General features: G+C 40.7%; 1 protein-coding gene across 1 annotated transcript in view; it reads right to left on the reverse strand.

The window, feature by feature from the left end:
- zmp:0000000755 (phosphofurin acidic cluster sorting protein 2) overlaps positions 1-15,327 on the reverse strand; it is a 45,965-nt gene that overhangs the window by 16,609 nt on the left and 14,029 nt on the right. Inside the window, exons 2-6 of the mRNA XM_035664020.1 lie at positions 11,116-11,203; positions 4,966-5,055; positions 3,543-3,668; positions 1,599-1,761; positions 165-256 (exon numbers count right to left, since the gene is read on the reverse strand). Coding sequence (XP_035519913.1) covers positions 165-256; positions 1,599-1,761; positions 3,543-3,668; positions 4,966-5,055; positions 11,116-11,203 — 559 coding nt within the window. The remainder of the gene's footprint in view (positions 1-164; positions 257-1,598; positions 1,762-3,542; positions 3,669-4,965; positions 5,056-11,115; positions 11,204-15,327) is intronic.

The following is a 15,327-nucleotide window of genomic DNA, read 5'->3' on the forward strand; positions in this document are numbered from 1 at the left end:
ATCATACACACTGGTCCTTTAAGCTAGATGTAGAAAATACAGTATTTTACTAAGAAATAAATTCTGAAAGGATAATCTAAAATCACCAAAATCTGATGTTGAATTACCTCTTATATAGTATTACTGGTATAGGTATATGTAGATAAGCAATTTCTGGCACTGACCTGGGCATGAACTGCGTCATCACTGGCTTCCTGCTCTGACGAGTAGCTGTCATCGTCCTCCTCAGAATAGTTGTCCATATCTGGGGAGCGGTCTGAGGTAGGAAAGCACAGACACACAGACAGAAAAACATCAAAACAGAGGGAAACATGTCTGGCATAATATTAGGCAGCACTGCAGCTGTGCAGACTCAAATTTATTTACAAGTTTCCCACAGACACATCTTTTTAAAAAGAGAAATGGGGATTACATGGTAACTTAAAAAAGAGCAGAATACCAAGCTTGCTTTTTTTGAAATAAAGATTTCCTATAGGAAGCAATTTGCGTGTAATCAAGCCTTCTTAACTCAATATGAAATCTACTACGTAAGTAAATGTTATGCTGCCTTTGGAAGGCAAACGTTGTTAAATATGTAACAGTCTGATTCTATTACAATGTAAAGGATGCTTTCAGTATATTGTGTATTTTCACAAATATCAAGAGGGAGCCCAGAGACAATGTTCAATCATGTCTGGATAAAGTTGCTTAATTTCCTGTCCTATTAAATACAGTTTGTTAGTAATGAACTCTTTTGACTACTTGGCAAGAATAATGAAGAAAATATATGCAAAACATTTTCTGTGCACATAATTAAATGCTAAATTAGCTTGCTGAAATGCAATGGAACTCTTATTGTATGCAAATTAGATTGCAGACCTCTTTTTGTGATCCATGTCTCACATTCTGATTAAGTTTTAATTACATTTTTCGTGGCTGAAACATTTTACTAGCGTTCTTTTGTTTAATGGCAGATTTTATTGGTTTGAACAGCCACATTCCTTAAGAGGCAGATTTTACTGCGTGTTTGACAGCTGAGGACAGGATCAGGTGATGGAGGACTTTTATTTTTTAACAGCTAATTCAGACTTCCTTTTGCCTGTGAAACATCCTGTTCTCTGCTCTTAGATGGGATGGATGTTATTAAGGATCACTGCAGAGAGGAGAAAGATAAACATCTTTCCTTCCCTTAGAGTGACACTAGTTTAATACTTGGTGCATGAGCTCATCTGTTATGTTTGAGCAGCCTCCTTAATAACATCCAGAACATCGAGGGATCAGCATAGCAGGATGAAGGCGTGGAGTCCGAGCAGGGCCCGATATTTCTCCCCGTCCAGAATTAGAACGGTGTAAGGTAATAGGCCCTAAATCTTTTCAACTCTCAAATCAACATTACAACCATAGCTGAAGAGAATAACATATCCTTGGCCATAGGTTGGCTGGGGATTAATAGACTTTATTCTGTCCTCGGGTTAGGAAATAGGAGCCATGTGGAAGCAGGGAAGAGAGGCCTGGGCAGGGAGGGCTGGCTGAAATTACAGACAGGATTTGGTCAGGCAGCCTGGGTACAGGGCTGTCTAACAGACACATGTAGGGGGACGGGAGATGGCTGTGCCCACCTGAGGTTTTGGTCTTGCGGCCAGCCTGGCCACTACCATCCTCATGGTCGATGGGCTGGCTGGACAGAGAGTACACGCTGATCTCTGCCACGCGCACTGGCGCCTCCTTCACGTTGCTATGGAGACCGAGGATCTGTCCTCCGTCTGTCGGGTGTTGCATCACCTGGACATGGGAAGATTAACATAAGAGGCCGGACACTGATTTTAATAATTCACTCAAATAAGATGTATATGTATACATGACACTTTAGATTCTTTTATCCTTGCCTGCAATATACCTGACAACATTATCTTGTCTTGAATAAATACAACACAAGACCTAAAATATGGATTCTGCCTCAACATTAAGTCCTCTTTGGCTGAGATGCCTTCATGTCTTGTACAATTCCCGTATCTATCAATCTGAATCACTCTGTACAGCCATGTCAAAACAGCACGGAACAAACAATATTTCTTCAACAGACAGACAGGATGGAAGAATTTTATCTCTCTCTTCACAGAGCCAATACTGATCCAACAGAGATTGAGTTGGCTTCTGTTACACTGCTTTATGCTCACTGAGATTTACAGAATGATTACAAGCTGACAGCTATGCTATCTTTAAATAAATCTTCATTAGCACAATGCTGCTTCGCATTCTGAATGTCTAAATGTGCCAAACCAATTTGCTCATATGATCCAGTCAAACAGTATAACACAGACTTTGCATAAACTGTTTTGAATAAGATGAGAAAGGATGAGCTTTCATTCTAAGTTCTATCCGGGGGGTACTTTCAATATTTCACTTGATGAATCGCTGTACAGGGAGTAGGCTCATTTTGCTCAAACACTGGCAGGGGTGCACTTGAATGCTGCATGCAAAGTCCAATAAGTGACTTCCTCCCACATAATGCCCCGACAGATTCAGAATGAGGGCACGAGAGAGTTTACTCTACAGCGGATGACAACATAATTACCCAACAGGATCCAATAATGGCCAATCTAGCTTTATTCATAGAAGTCTGTGGGTTGTTTTCACTGCAGCGAGCACCAAAACAGCACAGCACAGCAGTTGAGTGGTATTTTAAAATGCAATAATGCATTAGTCTTGTTTTCAGATGTCAGTCAATTCCTGTCCTGGGGCTACTGCTGTAGAGTAACTTTGATTTAACATTAATGGGCACATCAGCTGCTGTAATTAAAATTGGGGAAATGTTTCCTGTGTTTCTCCATTCCAAATAAGTGTGACACTCAATATCTTAATATCTAAATCTCTGTCAAATGATGTTCTCAGCAAGGCCTTTCAACGACCTTTATCTGCTATATAAAGCCCAATTTCCAACCCTTTGTTTATTGCAATCCATTAGTAGTGACCCTGCCATTATAAAGTGCCCAAAGTCCTCTGGTAAAACACTGGAACACATTGGTTCTGCACTGTGTAGCAAGTGAATGACCCACAAAGTGGCCAAATCAACAGCAGCCAGTTTCAATGTGTGATATCCACTCTAACAGGCATCAGTAAACAAGGCAAGTAGAGCCACTTTGGCTATAAAACATACATACAGTCTACAATCTTGCATCGATGTAAATGCAAAGTCCCCAATGCATGGATATCATATCTTCACATCAAATCCGCAAGGGGCTTTATATCAGCTCCTACTCTATTATTTCTGCATAGCATGGCTGAACACGCTGTGTTCCGAAAAGTGCATATGATGCCAGCTCCAGATGGCCCATAATCTCACACAGCAGTATGTGTGATGAGCATGAATCATCTGAAATGATGTGTAACACAGGAGGGCCCTCACTCTGGCAAACAAGACATGGCACACAGACACTAATAGTCATGTCAATCACTGTCAGTGAAGAGCAGAATGCAATCACAAGCTCGGAAAAGAAGGATATGCTTCTCAAGAGAAATTAAACGGCTGCCGATGACACATCAGAAGAAACTATTGCAAGTACCTCTGCCATATTGATAATTCCCACAGCCAAAGTTTTGTAGCCCAGGATGGTTCGATTCTTGTAGCGTTTCCTCCTCTGCAGCATAATCTGCAGTCTGTTGGCATCCCTCTTCAGAAAATGGGGGTACTGAAAATAACAAAAAAAAATAAAGTGAGACAGACAATGTAGGCCGCATTATATATTCATCACCCTTCAGATGAAAAGTGCAGACTCATTTTAAAACATTGTTTTTGTTGCTCCATAAGAAAACAATTCATTGAAATACGGACCTGTCATGTGTAACAACAGAAGAAAAGAGTGTGTCAGTATTGTGCTTCAATTTCTTGCAAATAATAATTTTTTCAACCATAAAACTGAAATAATAAAAAAGATTGTATTTGTATCTGTTTATCTTAGTGTTCAGCTCCTTCCTTCATCACATCAATTCAATTCAATTCCATTTGTGTAGCAGCAAATCATGTTGTGTGTGACATGATGATGTAGAGATACTACACACTAGAAGTTCGTGTAAAAATACAGCCAGCCCCACTGTACTCAGACGTCAGCACTGAACCAACATGGTGGGTGTTAGATTCTCCATTCGTACTGCCAGAACTATTAAAAAACTGTCTACCTGCTGGACTGTGGCTGAACTGTTGAACCTTCATCAAAACTCTGCACCCCACCTCACTTCAGGACTAAATATCTCTCTGAGACGTTTCATCCTCACATTGGCTCATTTTATCCTCCTCTGGAGTCATATTGTCTCTTACTGCCGGAACTTGATCTTCACATTGACTTTTCTTGCCTCCCTGGTCTATAATATTCACACAATAATAGCTTGTAAGATCAAGTTTCACAAGTTGATTGAACATCACTGCTGCAATACCCATATCCAATACTGCCCACACTTTGTCTAGGCTTTATTTAACGGCAGTCAGATTTTTACTAGGCCTTATCGTTTCAGATTTTTAATTAAGAACTTACATTTTGGTAAAATGTACAACCTTTACATCTTAAACTTGTCATGTATGTATCTTGTTCACTTGTCCTGGGTTAGTTTATAGCCGTCTACCTACCCCAGTCCACAAATAGTCAGCATAAATGCAGTGCATTTTAAATCTGAAACATTCTGCTTCAGTGACTCCAGTTATGATTCATATGTATCAACAGAAACAACATCACTTCCTGTCCCCTCCACTAGAGTGAGAGTTAACAGAACACAAAATTAACACAAAATGTGGGACAGGCTAATAATAAATAACTTTTAATTAAATACTGTAAACAAATGTATAAATACACATAGATATTTTGAGCTTAACACTTCTGCTAGTGGTTAAGAAGAGGCCCCAGTGTGTATAAAGGCTTCAACAATCCTGCCTGTCAAGTAACTCTCATATCAGTGTGAGAATTCACAGTATAATGTGAAATAAAGAGTGCTTGCCTGTAGTGAGAATGTGAGCTCCAGATCTGTCTCCATCAGTCCACTGGGTGGGAGGACATACTCATTTGATCTCAGAAGACGCTTAGAACCCTGGAAGACAAAGTAGAGCAAAGTTTCATTGTAAGCACACTTCTATTAAATGCTACATATAAACAATTAGACATCAGGGACTTTTGGTTTTGGCAGATATCTTAAAATTGGCACAAATGTTTTCTGGAATGAAAACGATAACATTGTTTTCGAGAGTGAATTCAATAAGCTCCCCTTGGAATAAAATAAAATCCCCCAAAATCCCTCATCTTATGTTGTTTCTTAAGACTATATCTACCCAGACAAAAGTGACTCAGTGTGCAGGCCTTATTCTAGTACCAGACTGCTTCACATTCACACATTTATGCGGTATCACACCTTGAGGCAGCCCAGTACAAACAGTCCTCAACTCCTTCACTGCTTCCTAGAGAACAGTGCTACTAGAACATTTGAAATAGGGGTCAGATGCCCTGCTAAGGAACATGTCAAGAGTTTTCACTACACTCGTTTTTCTAACTGACATAAGGAGTCAAACCAGCAACAACCTGATAACAAGCTCCAGCCTCTAAGCTACTGGCTGGGATTCTTAATCATGCCTTGAGAGGGATGTTTGGTTCAAGTGGAACTATGACCATAACCTGCAAATGTTTAATATGTTAGAGAAGTTTATATAGCTGCTTTTATGTTGCACTGTGTTGCAAAAAGTAGAAGAAGTTGACAGAAGTTGCCACTGTTTCATGCTGCTAATCAAAAGCAAATATAGCTTTATTATCTAATGATCGCTATTCTGGTTGAGAGAGACTCATTACCTGAGCTAATTCTGGGACCTGGCAGAAAGTTGTTGTGGCCAAACTGCACAGGGATTTAAATGCCACCGGTTGTTGAAGTCTCTTCCAAATGTAAGGACACTGACACACAGTGCGTCCTCAGAGGACCTGTCACAGCCTTTAGCATGTTTGTCTTACAGGACCCAGCTTAAAGTCTATCATGTTCCTCATCAAGTTACAGTTTAATTCTTCAACCAAGCTTCTTTTTCTACCTCTTCAAAGTGTGAATGTGAGAACAGAAACAGCTTGTCAAGTCTTGGTTTACGATTTTATGTCAAGCTGTGAGTGCTGAAGACAGGCATCTGTTGTGTAATATATTTAGCAACTCATCAGCTGCTGTAAAAATTTCATAAGTCCTTAAAGCTTAGTTCAGGTATCAGCTAAACCCACCAATAGAATTAAGTAAGACTTGGTGAGCACCATGGAGAGGTAAGGATATCCTGTGTCTGACTGAATACCCTGGGGAGAAACTCTGTAATAGTCCGATGCAGTGGGCACGGCATTGGATCCTAATGTCATCAGAGCTGCTAAACAATGTAACAGATACCAAATTAAATGGTTGCGTGTGTGCTGAGGAATCATCACACGACATCAGAGGGTGTTGCTTCATTCAAAAATTATGCTTCTGTGGGTGCAACACATCCTGGAGTCATTTAAAATAACTTATTGCACACATAACATCGAAATGACGATGCAAACTGTGTACAGGCACAATAAAGGGGAGCAGTGCTTTGTTATTTCTGTGTTGTTGGTTTTTTTTACCATTAACTGTTTTTCCAAACAGTCTTTTTCAGCCAACTATAGATGATAAGTCAAGGAAAAATCCACAGAGAACCACAGTCATGAAAACAAGGCCAACAAATGTCCAAAGGCCTTGCCACAGCAGGCAAGAGGATTACGAGGGTCTGTCCCAGCCAGCAGAAATGGCATACTGTACATACCCACACTTCAAGTAATCAACTCGCTCCAATCAACCAAGCAGTGTTAACAGCTAAAGGGAAGAAAACCAAATAGAAGATTGCATATAGCTTTATAAGACTGACAAAACAGACCACACCACACAAAGCCATTTTCTTCTCCAATGAAAATGAAAGCTTTTGGATGACTAGGCTAATGTGAAGGTATTCTCCCAACTTCCAATTTTATTGTTGGCAAACTGCTTCAGAATGTTTAAGTGCACTGAAAATGTTTCAGTAGCCCATTAGCACTGCTGTCTCAGAGATAGAGGGCCCGAGGTGTGATTATTAGCCCTCGTCATTCTTGTTCAGAGTTCACATGTTCTGGCTGCTCTACTCCGCTCATGTGGGTTTCCCCCAGCTGCTGCAGTTTCCTCTACCGCTGCGAGCTGGAAACTCCAAATTGTGTTCTAGATATGAAGTCTTTTGTTTGTTGCATGCTGGGATGTACACCAACTTTCCCCTGATCATCATCAGGTAAAGGAAATGGATGAACGAATGATCACTTTCACAGTAACGACCAGAATCCACTTTCTCTTTACCTATGTCATCACTTGTAGTGAGTGAGGAGCAGAAGGTAAAGGGTGCTCCAGCTTAAGGCCATAGATGTTTAAACAATGATAGTGCCATTTATGAATTTATTTAAGATATGTAGTCATATTTGGTGTTTCTCATCCCTACATGAGTATTTTGTCATACATATTCAACAGTTGTTAGTTGAAAACCTAAAATAAATATATTACAGCATGTAATACTCAGAGAACACATATAACACAGCCTAGCTTACCTCAAAAAGCACACATGAAATGAAACATGAGAGAATTGAAGAGCTTTGAAGTTGAAAAGGGAACATGAGAATTTAGTTCTGCTGACACTTGCAAAAGCATTTAGTTGTAATAAGCATGTTTTCTATCCAGCCTAATGGCTCAATGTGTTCCCCAGAAGGACATGCTGACAGTACCTTGACAGTAGCTGCAGCCCTTGTTTTGTATATAAAGAAAAAAAATAGAGTAAATCTCTGTCTGAGTCTGACCTTGTCACTAACTTGAGTTCCACAAAGAGGCCTTGTATGCACTCTTTTCTCATGCTCAGTGGTGGGTACAATGAATCAAGGCACAAAAGCTGAGCACTCTCAAACTGCCTGACATGCATTAACAATACAGAGCCTTGGCAAGGAAAGCTTGTACTGAATGTCCTTTGCCCCCCCCCCCCCCCCCTCGCTCTTTCTCCCCTGCTACAAGCTTCTCCACTGTCTTTCTGGGGCCATGTGGGGGAGTGTTGCAGCCCCTCTACTCTACCAAACTCCACAAGCCTGTGGGAAAACAAGTTCAACTTCACACTTCTTCTCAAGGTTACTTTTTCAGACATGTTGAATTCTCTAAATTAGCTTCTCTAAATTCTGGTCTTGACTGTTTGCAGCAATGAAAGGAAGTGATTTAGGGTCAGGACCAGAGCTCAATGTGAAATTGTATTAGAGGTTTTAAAGGCGTTTTGAGGCTTCTGCTTTCATCCAACACACACACACACACACACACACACACACACACACACTCACACACATAATTGGATCATATCTGAGTGTACTGCAAACGGAAGTGCTTTGGACAGCGGCTTGCACTGAAATGAGGATTGCACGCCTTTCCTATCATAATCCAGCTGACATCAATGTCTGGCTACAACCTCAGGCAACTGCACATAAAAAAGAAAGGCCAAAAAATGCAGAATCATGTAGCACACGTGCAGTAGCACACCACATTCAATGTTCATAAAATTTAGCAGAGATTTGTCTGAGGAGGTCTTAGCTACTTGAAGTGACCCAGCGGTCTCCAGGGTGAGAGACAGACAGCTATCTCCCAGGAAACACAGGGCCTCCCGGGGACTAAGCTGCAACCTCATCATCCTTACTGCTGTGGCTTTGGGAGACCATCCAAATGGTTAGCCATTACAAGGGTTGTGTGCGTGCATGCAGGCCACTCAACCTGATGAGAGCCAGAGAGAGAAAAGAGACTGCCACTGTATGCTGAACAGAGGGCCGATGACACACGGTAATGAGGCTTTGTCGTTCACTGTCTGAAAACAAAACCCTCTTATTCCTCTGTCATCTTCTCCAACTGTCTCTTTATCCCCTCAGCGTCTCTCTGTTCTCCCTAAACAAACCTGCTGGAAATTGCATTTAATGCTCCAGTTCCAGAGCTGCGGTGAACAGAGCTTTGCTCGGCTGTCCTGAGGGCAGCTCAGCAGAAATGGAGAGATTTCACGCTCTGGAGACAACGTAGCTCATGGATAAAGACACACTTGGTTGGTTACTTTCTCCTCCAGGATGACAGTAAAGGGGCACTGATTTGTTTCTCTTTAAATAGAATTGCCATGTACTGCACAAAATTTCAATTACATTTCATAATGAGGGGGACAATATTGAGAGTGGGAGAAAAAAATGGTCAATTACTGAGGCATGAAAGGAGGGAAAATTAATCTGATACAGGTTTGAAGTTTCAGGGCTCAATCTGTATAACCGCTATGTAAATTGGGAAATCTATTCTTTTTATGCTGTGTATTAATCATCGTCACACACCTTACTGTACATAGAAGAAGCATGAATTCGCAATAGCGAAAACTAAGATACTGCACTCTTTCTGCATCTACAAACAAAATTTAAAACACATTAAAATGTAATTTAGAGGTAGTCCCACCAGATGAAACCACACAAATTCCACTATAGTCAGAGGCTGTTTTTAGCAGAGCTGGTTTATCTGGTGTTACTTTTGTCTCCACTATGATTAGATTTAGCTACTTCCTTATTTGTGTGGTACATCAAACTTAATAACTAAAATGTTGGGGCATCAAAATGGATTCATTCAATTCATTTCAATACTAGGAAACAGTCAAAAGTGTGCAGAATTTTTTTTGTGCATTTTTCACACACTTTTTTTATATGTTCCAGGTATGCAAAATGTCAGATTTGTGGACTTAACAAATATGTAGTTACTGCATTTTAGCTCTGTAGGGCAACATTCATGCATATCATAACCTGCTGCTGGGAATCTTCATATCCACAGTTGGTGTAAACATTTCCTCTTCCTTGTGTTGTTAAATCAAACACAGTGTCAGACACGTTCGTACTTAGCGGTAGGTAAGCCCGGGATTTGTGCAGCAGAGAAAGATAGGTGGGATGCATATTATCAAAGCATCTGCAAAATACAGCACTGGGCAATTGCCACATATATTAGATTCCCTGTGTGAAAGTTGGCTCCCTCCTCTCCTCTCACTTTTAGGTGAGTCTAATTCTCAAATTCTCAAATTCTCTGCAGTGTGGATTTTCTGGGCAACTGCGGTCAGGAAACTTCGAATGACTTTTTTCCTTTGAGAATTACTTCCACATGGGCACCTCAGGGCAGTGTGTTCATATGTGCGTCTGTGTACACTTAAGGTGTACTCACTGGTCTCAGTTCTCTCAGAATCAACATTTAAAAAGCAGTGGACCATCATCTTTACAACCACTACTAGGGCTTACTGCTGAATGTGTGTTTTAAAGCTGTGAGGCCTGTCTGCAGACCAATAGGCGTGTATGTTTCCATAATAATGATGTAATTAAAAGAAACAAAAATGATAATATGGTGTAATCGATCAATTACATAATACTGTATATTATAAGGGGAAAAATTATACTTTGAATTCCATGTAAAGGATCGTGTTGCTCCAGTGACAGTAAGGAAAAAACACAACTAAATTATCATCCCACTAGCTTTAGTAAGCAGCAAAGCTACAGTTCTTAAACACAAAACATACACATAAATTCTCTACCTTACTCTATTTTAACACAATTTACCCAGCCAACTGCTCTTTTTGCTACTGCAATATTGGTAAATGTCACTGTTAACATGTGCTTTTGAATTTGGCATTTAAATCATACGCAATGTGACCACCATACAAAATGTGCTTGATTAATTTGAATATCAACCCTGAGGCTAAGCAACACATTAGGACTGCACACTCGTAGTCACAAAAATGCATTAGCAATCAATGTAAGAATGCACAATCCGTCTTACAGTGCTAATGCTTCTGCTTAGAGTGGTAATGTTAGCCTGCCATTTAAAGCACCTGAGTGGATGTGACTCACCAGAGCTTCCTGTGTAGCTCAGGAAGTTTTTATCAATCAGCAGGATTAGTAGCATGTCTTATCATCGTCTAGGCTTTGTGACTGTGTTCAACAGAGCACAGCCACGGACAAAGAATTGAGAAACAGTGAGCCACAGACTCCAGACCGTGACACGCTGCTATCAAATGTTTTGCAATTGAGCCTGTTACTCCCATCGCACATGGGAGATTAACCCACCCACCTGTATTTTGACAGCTATAGACAGGGAGTTCAGCTCTTTATCCAGTTCTTTGAGGACGACCAGCTTTTTCAGAGTGAGGCTGCAGAGCCTGTGGAGAAGAGAAAGAACAAGAGAGGGGAAAAGAAAAAGAAAGAGATTAGTGGCATGACTAACACGATGTGAGCACACCTTCATGACCCGCTGTAGCATCTGGGGATGAAAAGCATGGCTGACAAAGCAGCACTCTCTGCTGCCATATTTTATTTCCACTCGCGTCTTAAATCTTTCTTTGGTCAGCAGGTATGATAATAATTACAGGTAAAATCCTTAATGATTGCCAAGACGGTGAGTGAACATTCAGACAGCGGCTCAATAATCAAACCTGATTCTATTCAGCTTGGTGTCCCTAATCATCAAGGAAAAATCTACGACTTGCTGAGAACGGACGATGCACCGTAGAGCTACTAAATCAGTATTCCTATTGTCAGCTTTATGGGCGAATTCTTCATGGAAGGTGACATGGCGCAGATACTTTGACAAGCCACAGTGCAGTAAAATGTCTTCAGTCATCCCTGTTTCAGCATGCTGCTACACACTGAAATGTTTAACAGAGACTTATGTGACTCACTGCCATCTGTTCATCATTAAATAAAACAAGTTAGAAAAATACATCTAAATATATCGCTAAAAGTTAAACACATTTTTGACTAGCACTTTGGGCTTTATAATACTATGGATATGTCACACCGGGAACTAGAATGGGTGAGGTACAACAAGTACAGTAAAACCACACATATATGTCAGAAGGTCCCCATGTGGACTCCTCTCAGGTCGGGACTATCTTGTAAAACACAGAGGAAGATTAAAAATCAAAACTGAGCAATACAATGAGGCTGAAACCAGGCACAAGCTCAATGCCACGCCTCTTTCACGGGTCTACAACAATTTGTGACCTTAAAAATCCGCTCAGAAAGTCAACAACTCCCCAAGCCAACGTTGCTAAAACTTCCTCCTGACCCACTTTTCCCATCAGTCCCACTGCATTAAATTGTGATCAGTCTGAGCCACAGTCAAAGGGGAGGAAGAAAGACAAAGCAAACAAACAGCTATCCAGTCACCCACTTCAGCCACTCCGCAACACTCAGGCTTCATTCAGGCACTCCCTGCTAGGCAAGTATGATTCCCAAAGACGCGTCGCGTTCAAGCACCAACAAAATTGTAGTGTTAATTTGGTGAATATTAATATCCATAAAGAAGACAAAAGGTCTGTGCACTGTCTTTTCAATGACAACTGTATTTAAGTTCTTTGTATTATGAAATGTGGAGTATTAAAGTATAAAAAAAAACTAAAAAGGTTAAAAGGAGAGTTTAAAAACTAAGATCTAAAAGTTTTCTAAATTCAGTATCATAGAAATTCAAATCTCTTAACTTCGTATGTCGGAAGTTCTGAAGAAATGAGCAGCTCACGACAACACAAGCCAGCGAATCAACTAACAATGTAACATGTTTTAAATTGGTCAGACGTTACTGTTGATCAGTGCGAGGGAGAGAGAGGAAGAGCAGGCGATGTGTCACTGTTTAGGTTCACTACATAATAAATGCACAGATGAACATAGTTTGGTTTCCCAAATATTTTAGTGGTTGATGATGAACAATCTTCGGGATGACTTTTAGATGTCTCAATGCATGTTAGTTCTTTGGTTTTAAATTCCAATTTGACCACACTTTAAGATAATGTAGTTAAGATTTTTACTTTCAAACAAATTTCATCCCATTAGTGTCTTAATTTTGTCACTGATGAATGTGTTTGTTCATCAACAAAATTAACAGCATAAAGGGAAATGGAAGGAAGCATACCAAAGGTCATTAGATCTCTAGAGAGGTTTATCTGAGCAGGCAACAGAATATATCTTTAATGACGACAATATAAAACTTTCAACAACAGGAATGGGCCAGGAACTTGGTGTTCCCGCGTACAACCTCTCACTGGCCCAATTACGTGAACACGTGGATCCACGACATTTTACTGAATCATTTGGGCATAAATTGCCAATTCACTTGGCTGCACAATTACCTAAGTTAGAATAACAAATGCAAACCTATTTGAGGTCGGAGTAATTAAATGTTAAACCTTGTAGGTAGCCCATAGATCCAGCTTGCCTTATGGTGAGGATGAGTCACCAGACAGCCGCAGCTTTCTATCAGGAGGGAGGGAGGGAGATAGAAAGCAGGGCTGATGGTTTAACAACATCTCTATCCCGTCACAGCCCTCACTCGCTCTCCCTCCCAATGGACTGGGATTCACATGTAATTAAAAAGGCTGCAGGCACTGAAGGGGTCACCTAGGGAACCAGGGATTTTTTATTATTAGACAGAGGTGTTATCTCCACTCCTGCCTGCCACTGTGTTGTGTTGCAAGTGAAACTCGTAGCCATCTGTTCTGGCCTGGTGCCAGTCTGTCCCTGTGCTCCTACCCAGTGCCAGTTCACTTTGCCACACAATCAGTGACTACAGCGACAGACCAGGTGTCACACAAAAGCACTAATCATTGTGCTAAACTAGCTGGCAGAGGCACACACTGGGTCAAGGATAATTCAGACAGTTTTTAGAAAGATTATACTGTTTGTTTGCGATTACAGGAATATGGGGTGGGGTTGTTATTTGTGGTATGGTTTCCGCTCCACTCAACAGACACTGGCACACACTCAAGATCAAAATAGGGGCTTGCAGAAGCCCCTCAAACGATGAATTAATCCCCCAGTTTTGGCATGTCATTCCCACATTCCCAGAGAGAGCCTGGGGTGGGATCACAGCACGCCTCTCTGTGCCAAACAGGACCAAAACACAACTGTGTTATCAATCCATAGTGAAGACCGGGTGGGTGGAGAATCTATACAGCAGTCTCCAGTTCAATATTTCTGTGAACTGGCTGTGGGAAGCCAAGATAAGTGATACATTTTCTGTCTGTTTCCCAGTTGATAAGAGCGCATGGGGGATATCCCTCTGCACTGGTAAAGTCAACACACTGCCTGCCAAGCTCGTCTGATTGGGTCATCATTGCTATAGACAGAGTTTATTGATCCTCAAATACACACTAATACCCTAGTTATGGAGTCTTTAGCTGACTTTTGATCACACTCAAGAGGTCAGGACATACTACTGAAATGACTCTTTAACGGCTTTAATAATAACTGAACACTCAAACCTTCATGAGGGTCAAACTTATTGCAGTACTGTTGCATCAGTCTGTAGATATACAGTGCAGACACATTCCACTATAAGTGATTAGAACGTTATCTAAGTTTGGGTCGTTTCTGATATGTTTTCATACACAAACAGAATACTAGTGCACAAGAAAGTATACTGACAACTGACAGTTATCTTTATTATTAAATAATTCATCAATTTGAATCCTTTAGTCTGTGGAGTGTGTCAAAAATTCTTGTTTTGTCCGATCCAACACTGCAAAAAAATAGTTTTCTGTCATCCACCAATCATTTCAGCTCTCTAATAACTGTTGTTTAGATTTTGAACCAAGCAGTGTTTTTTTAAAACTGTCCTCGCTTCACTGTCACACCTTTAACACGGTAAGGAGATTAATAGTAATGTTAAGTTTAAACTGTGTCACAGGTAGAGCCCGAACCGACCCGAAGGCGACGCAGGAATCCGAACCACGTCCTACTGCAGGTCTTTTTCTAGGTGACATCTTCCATTACTGACATCAACATATAAAACAGCTGGCAGTAGTGTTAATATCATGTCAAAATGAACAGTTATTGACTGCTCTGATGAACGGTGCCCAGTAGGTGCCTGAGCACTTTACAGCTAATAGGTTTAGCCTAGCTATATGGCATCACTCACAGCAGCATGAGTAGTGCTGCTCCATCTAAGCCCATTAGTGCATCCAAGTCACTCACTGTACCGTCACTAACTGTTGACCTTTTCAGGCCTCTAAAGTAAAGCAAGGCCATTACATTACAAGGCCATTTCCGTCTTTTTAGATTATAGAGACTGCTCCCAGTGACTACTTAGGAAATCAAAAGGCAAATGCATCGTTTTGTGTAAAGTGAGGAAAAAGGACCAGATAAGAAAGCTTATATCTACAGAGAAAAGACTTTAAATCTGCAGTGAAAGCTCTTTAGTTGAACTGACAAACAGTAAGAGCTCCTCCATATACCAACCATAGCTACTGTATTCCTCATAGCATAAACCTACCTGCCCTAATGACAAAAA

This window comes from Morone saxatilis, unplaced genomic scaffold (assembly GCF_004916995.1).
Source record: "Morone saxatilis isolate NCDOM2014 unplaced genomic scaffold, NCSU_SB_2.0 Contig19, whole genome shotgun sequence".
Lineage (NCBI taxonomy): Eukaryota > Metazoa > Chordata > Actinopteri > Moronidae > Morone > Morone saxatilis.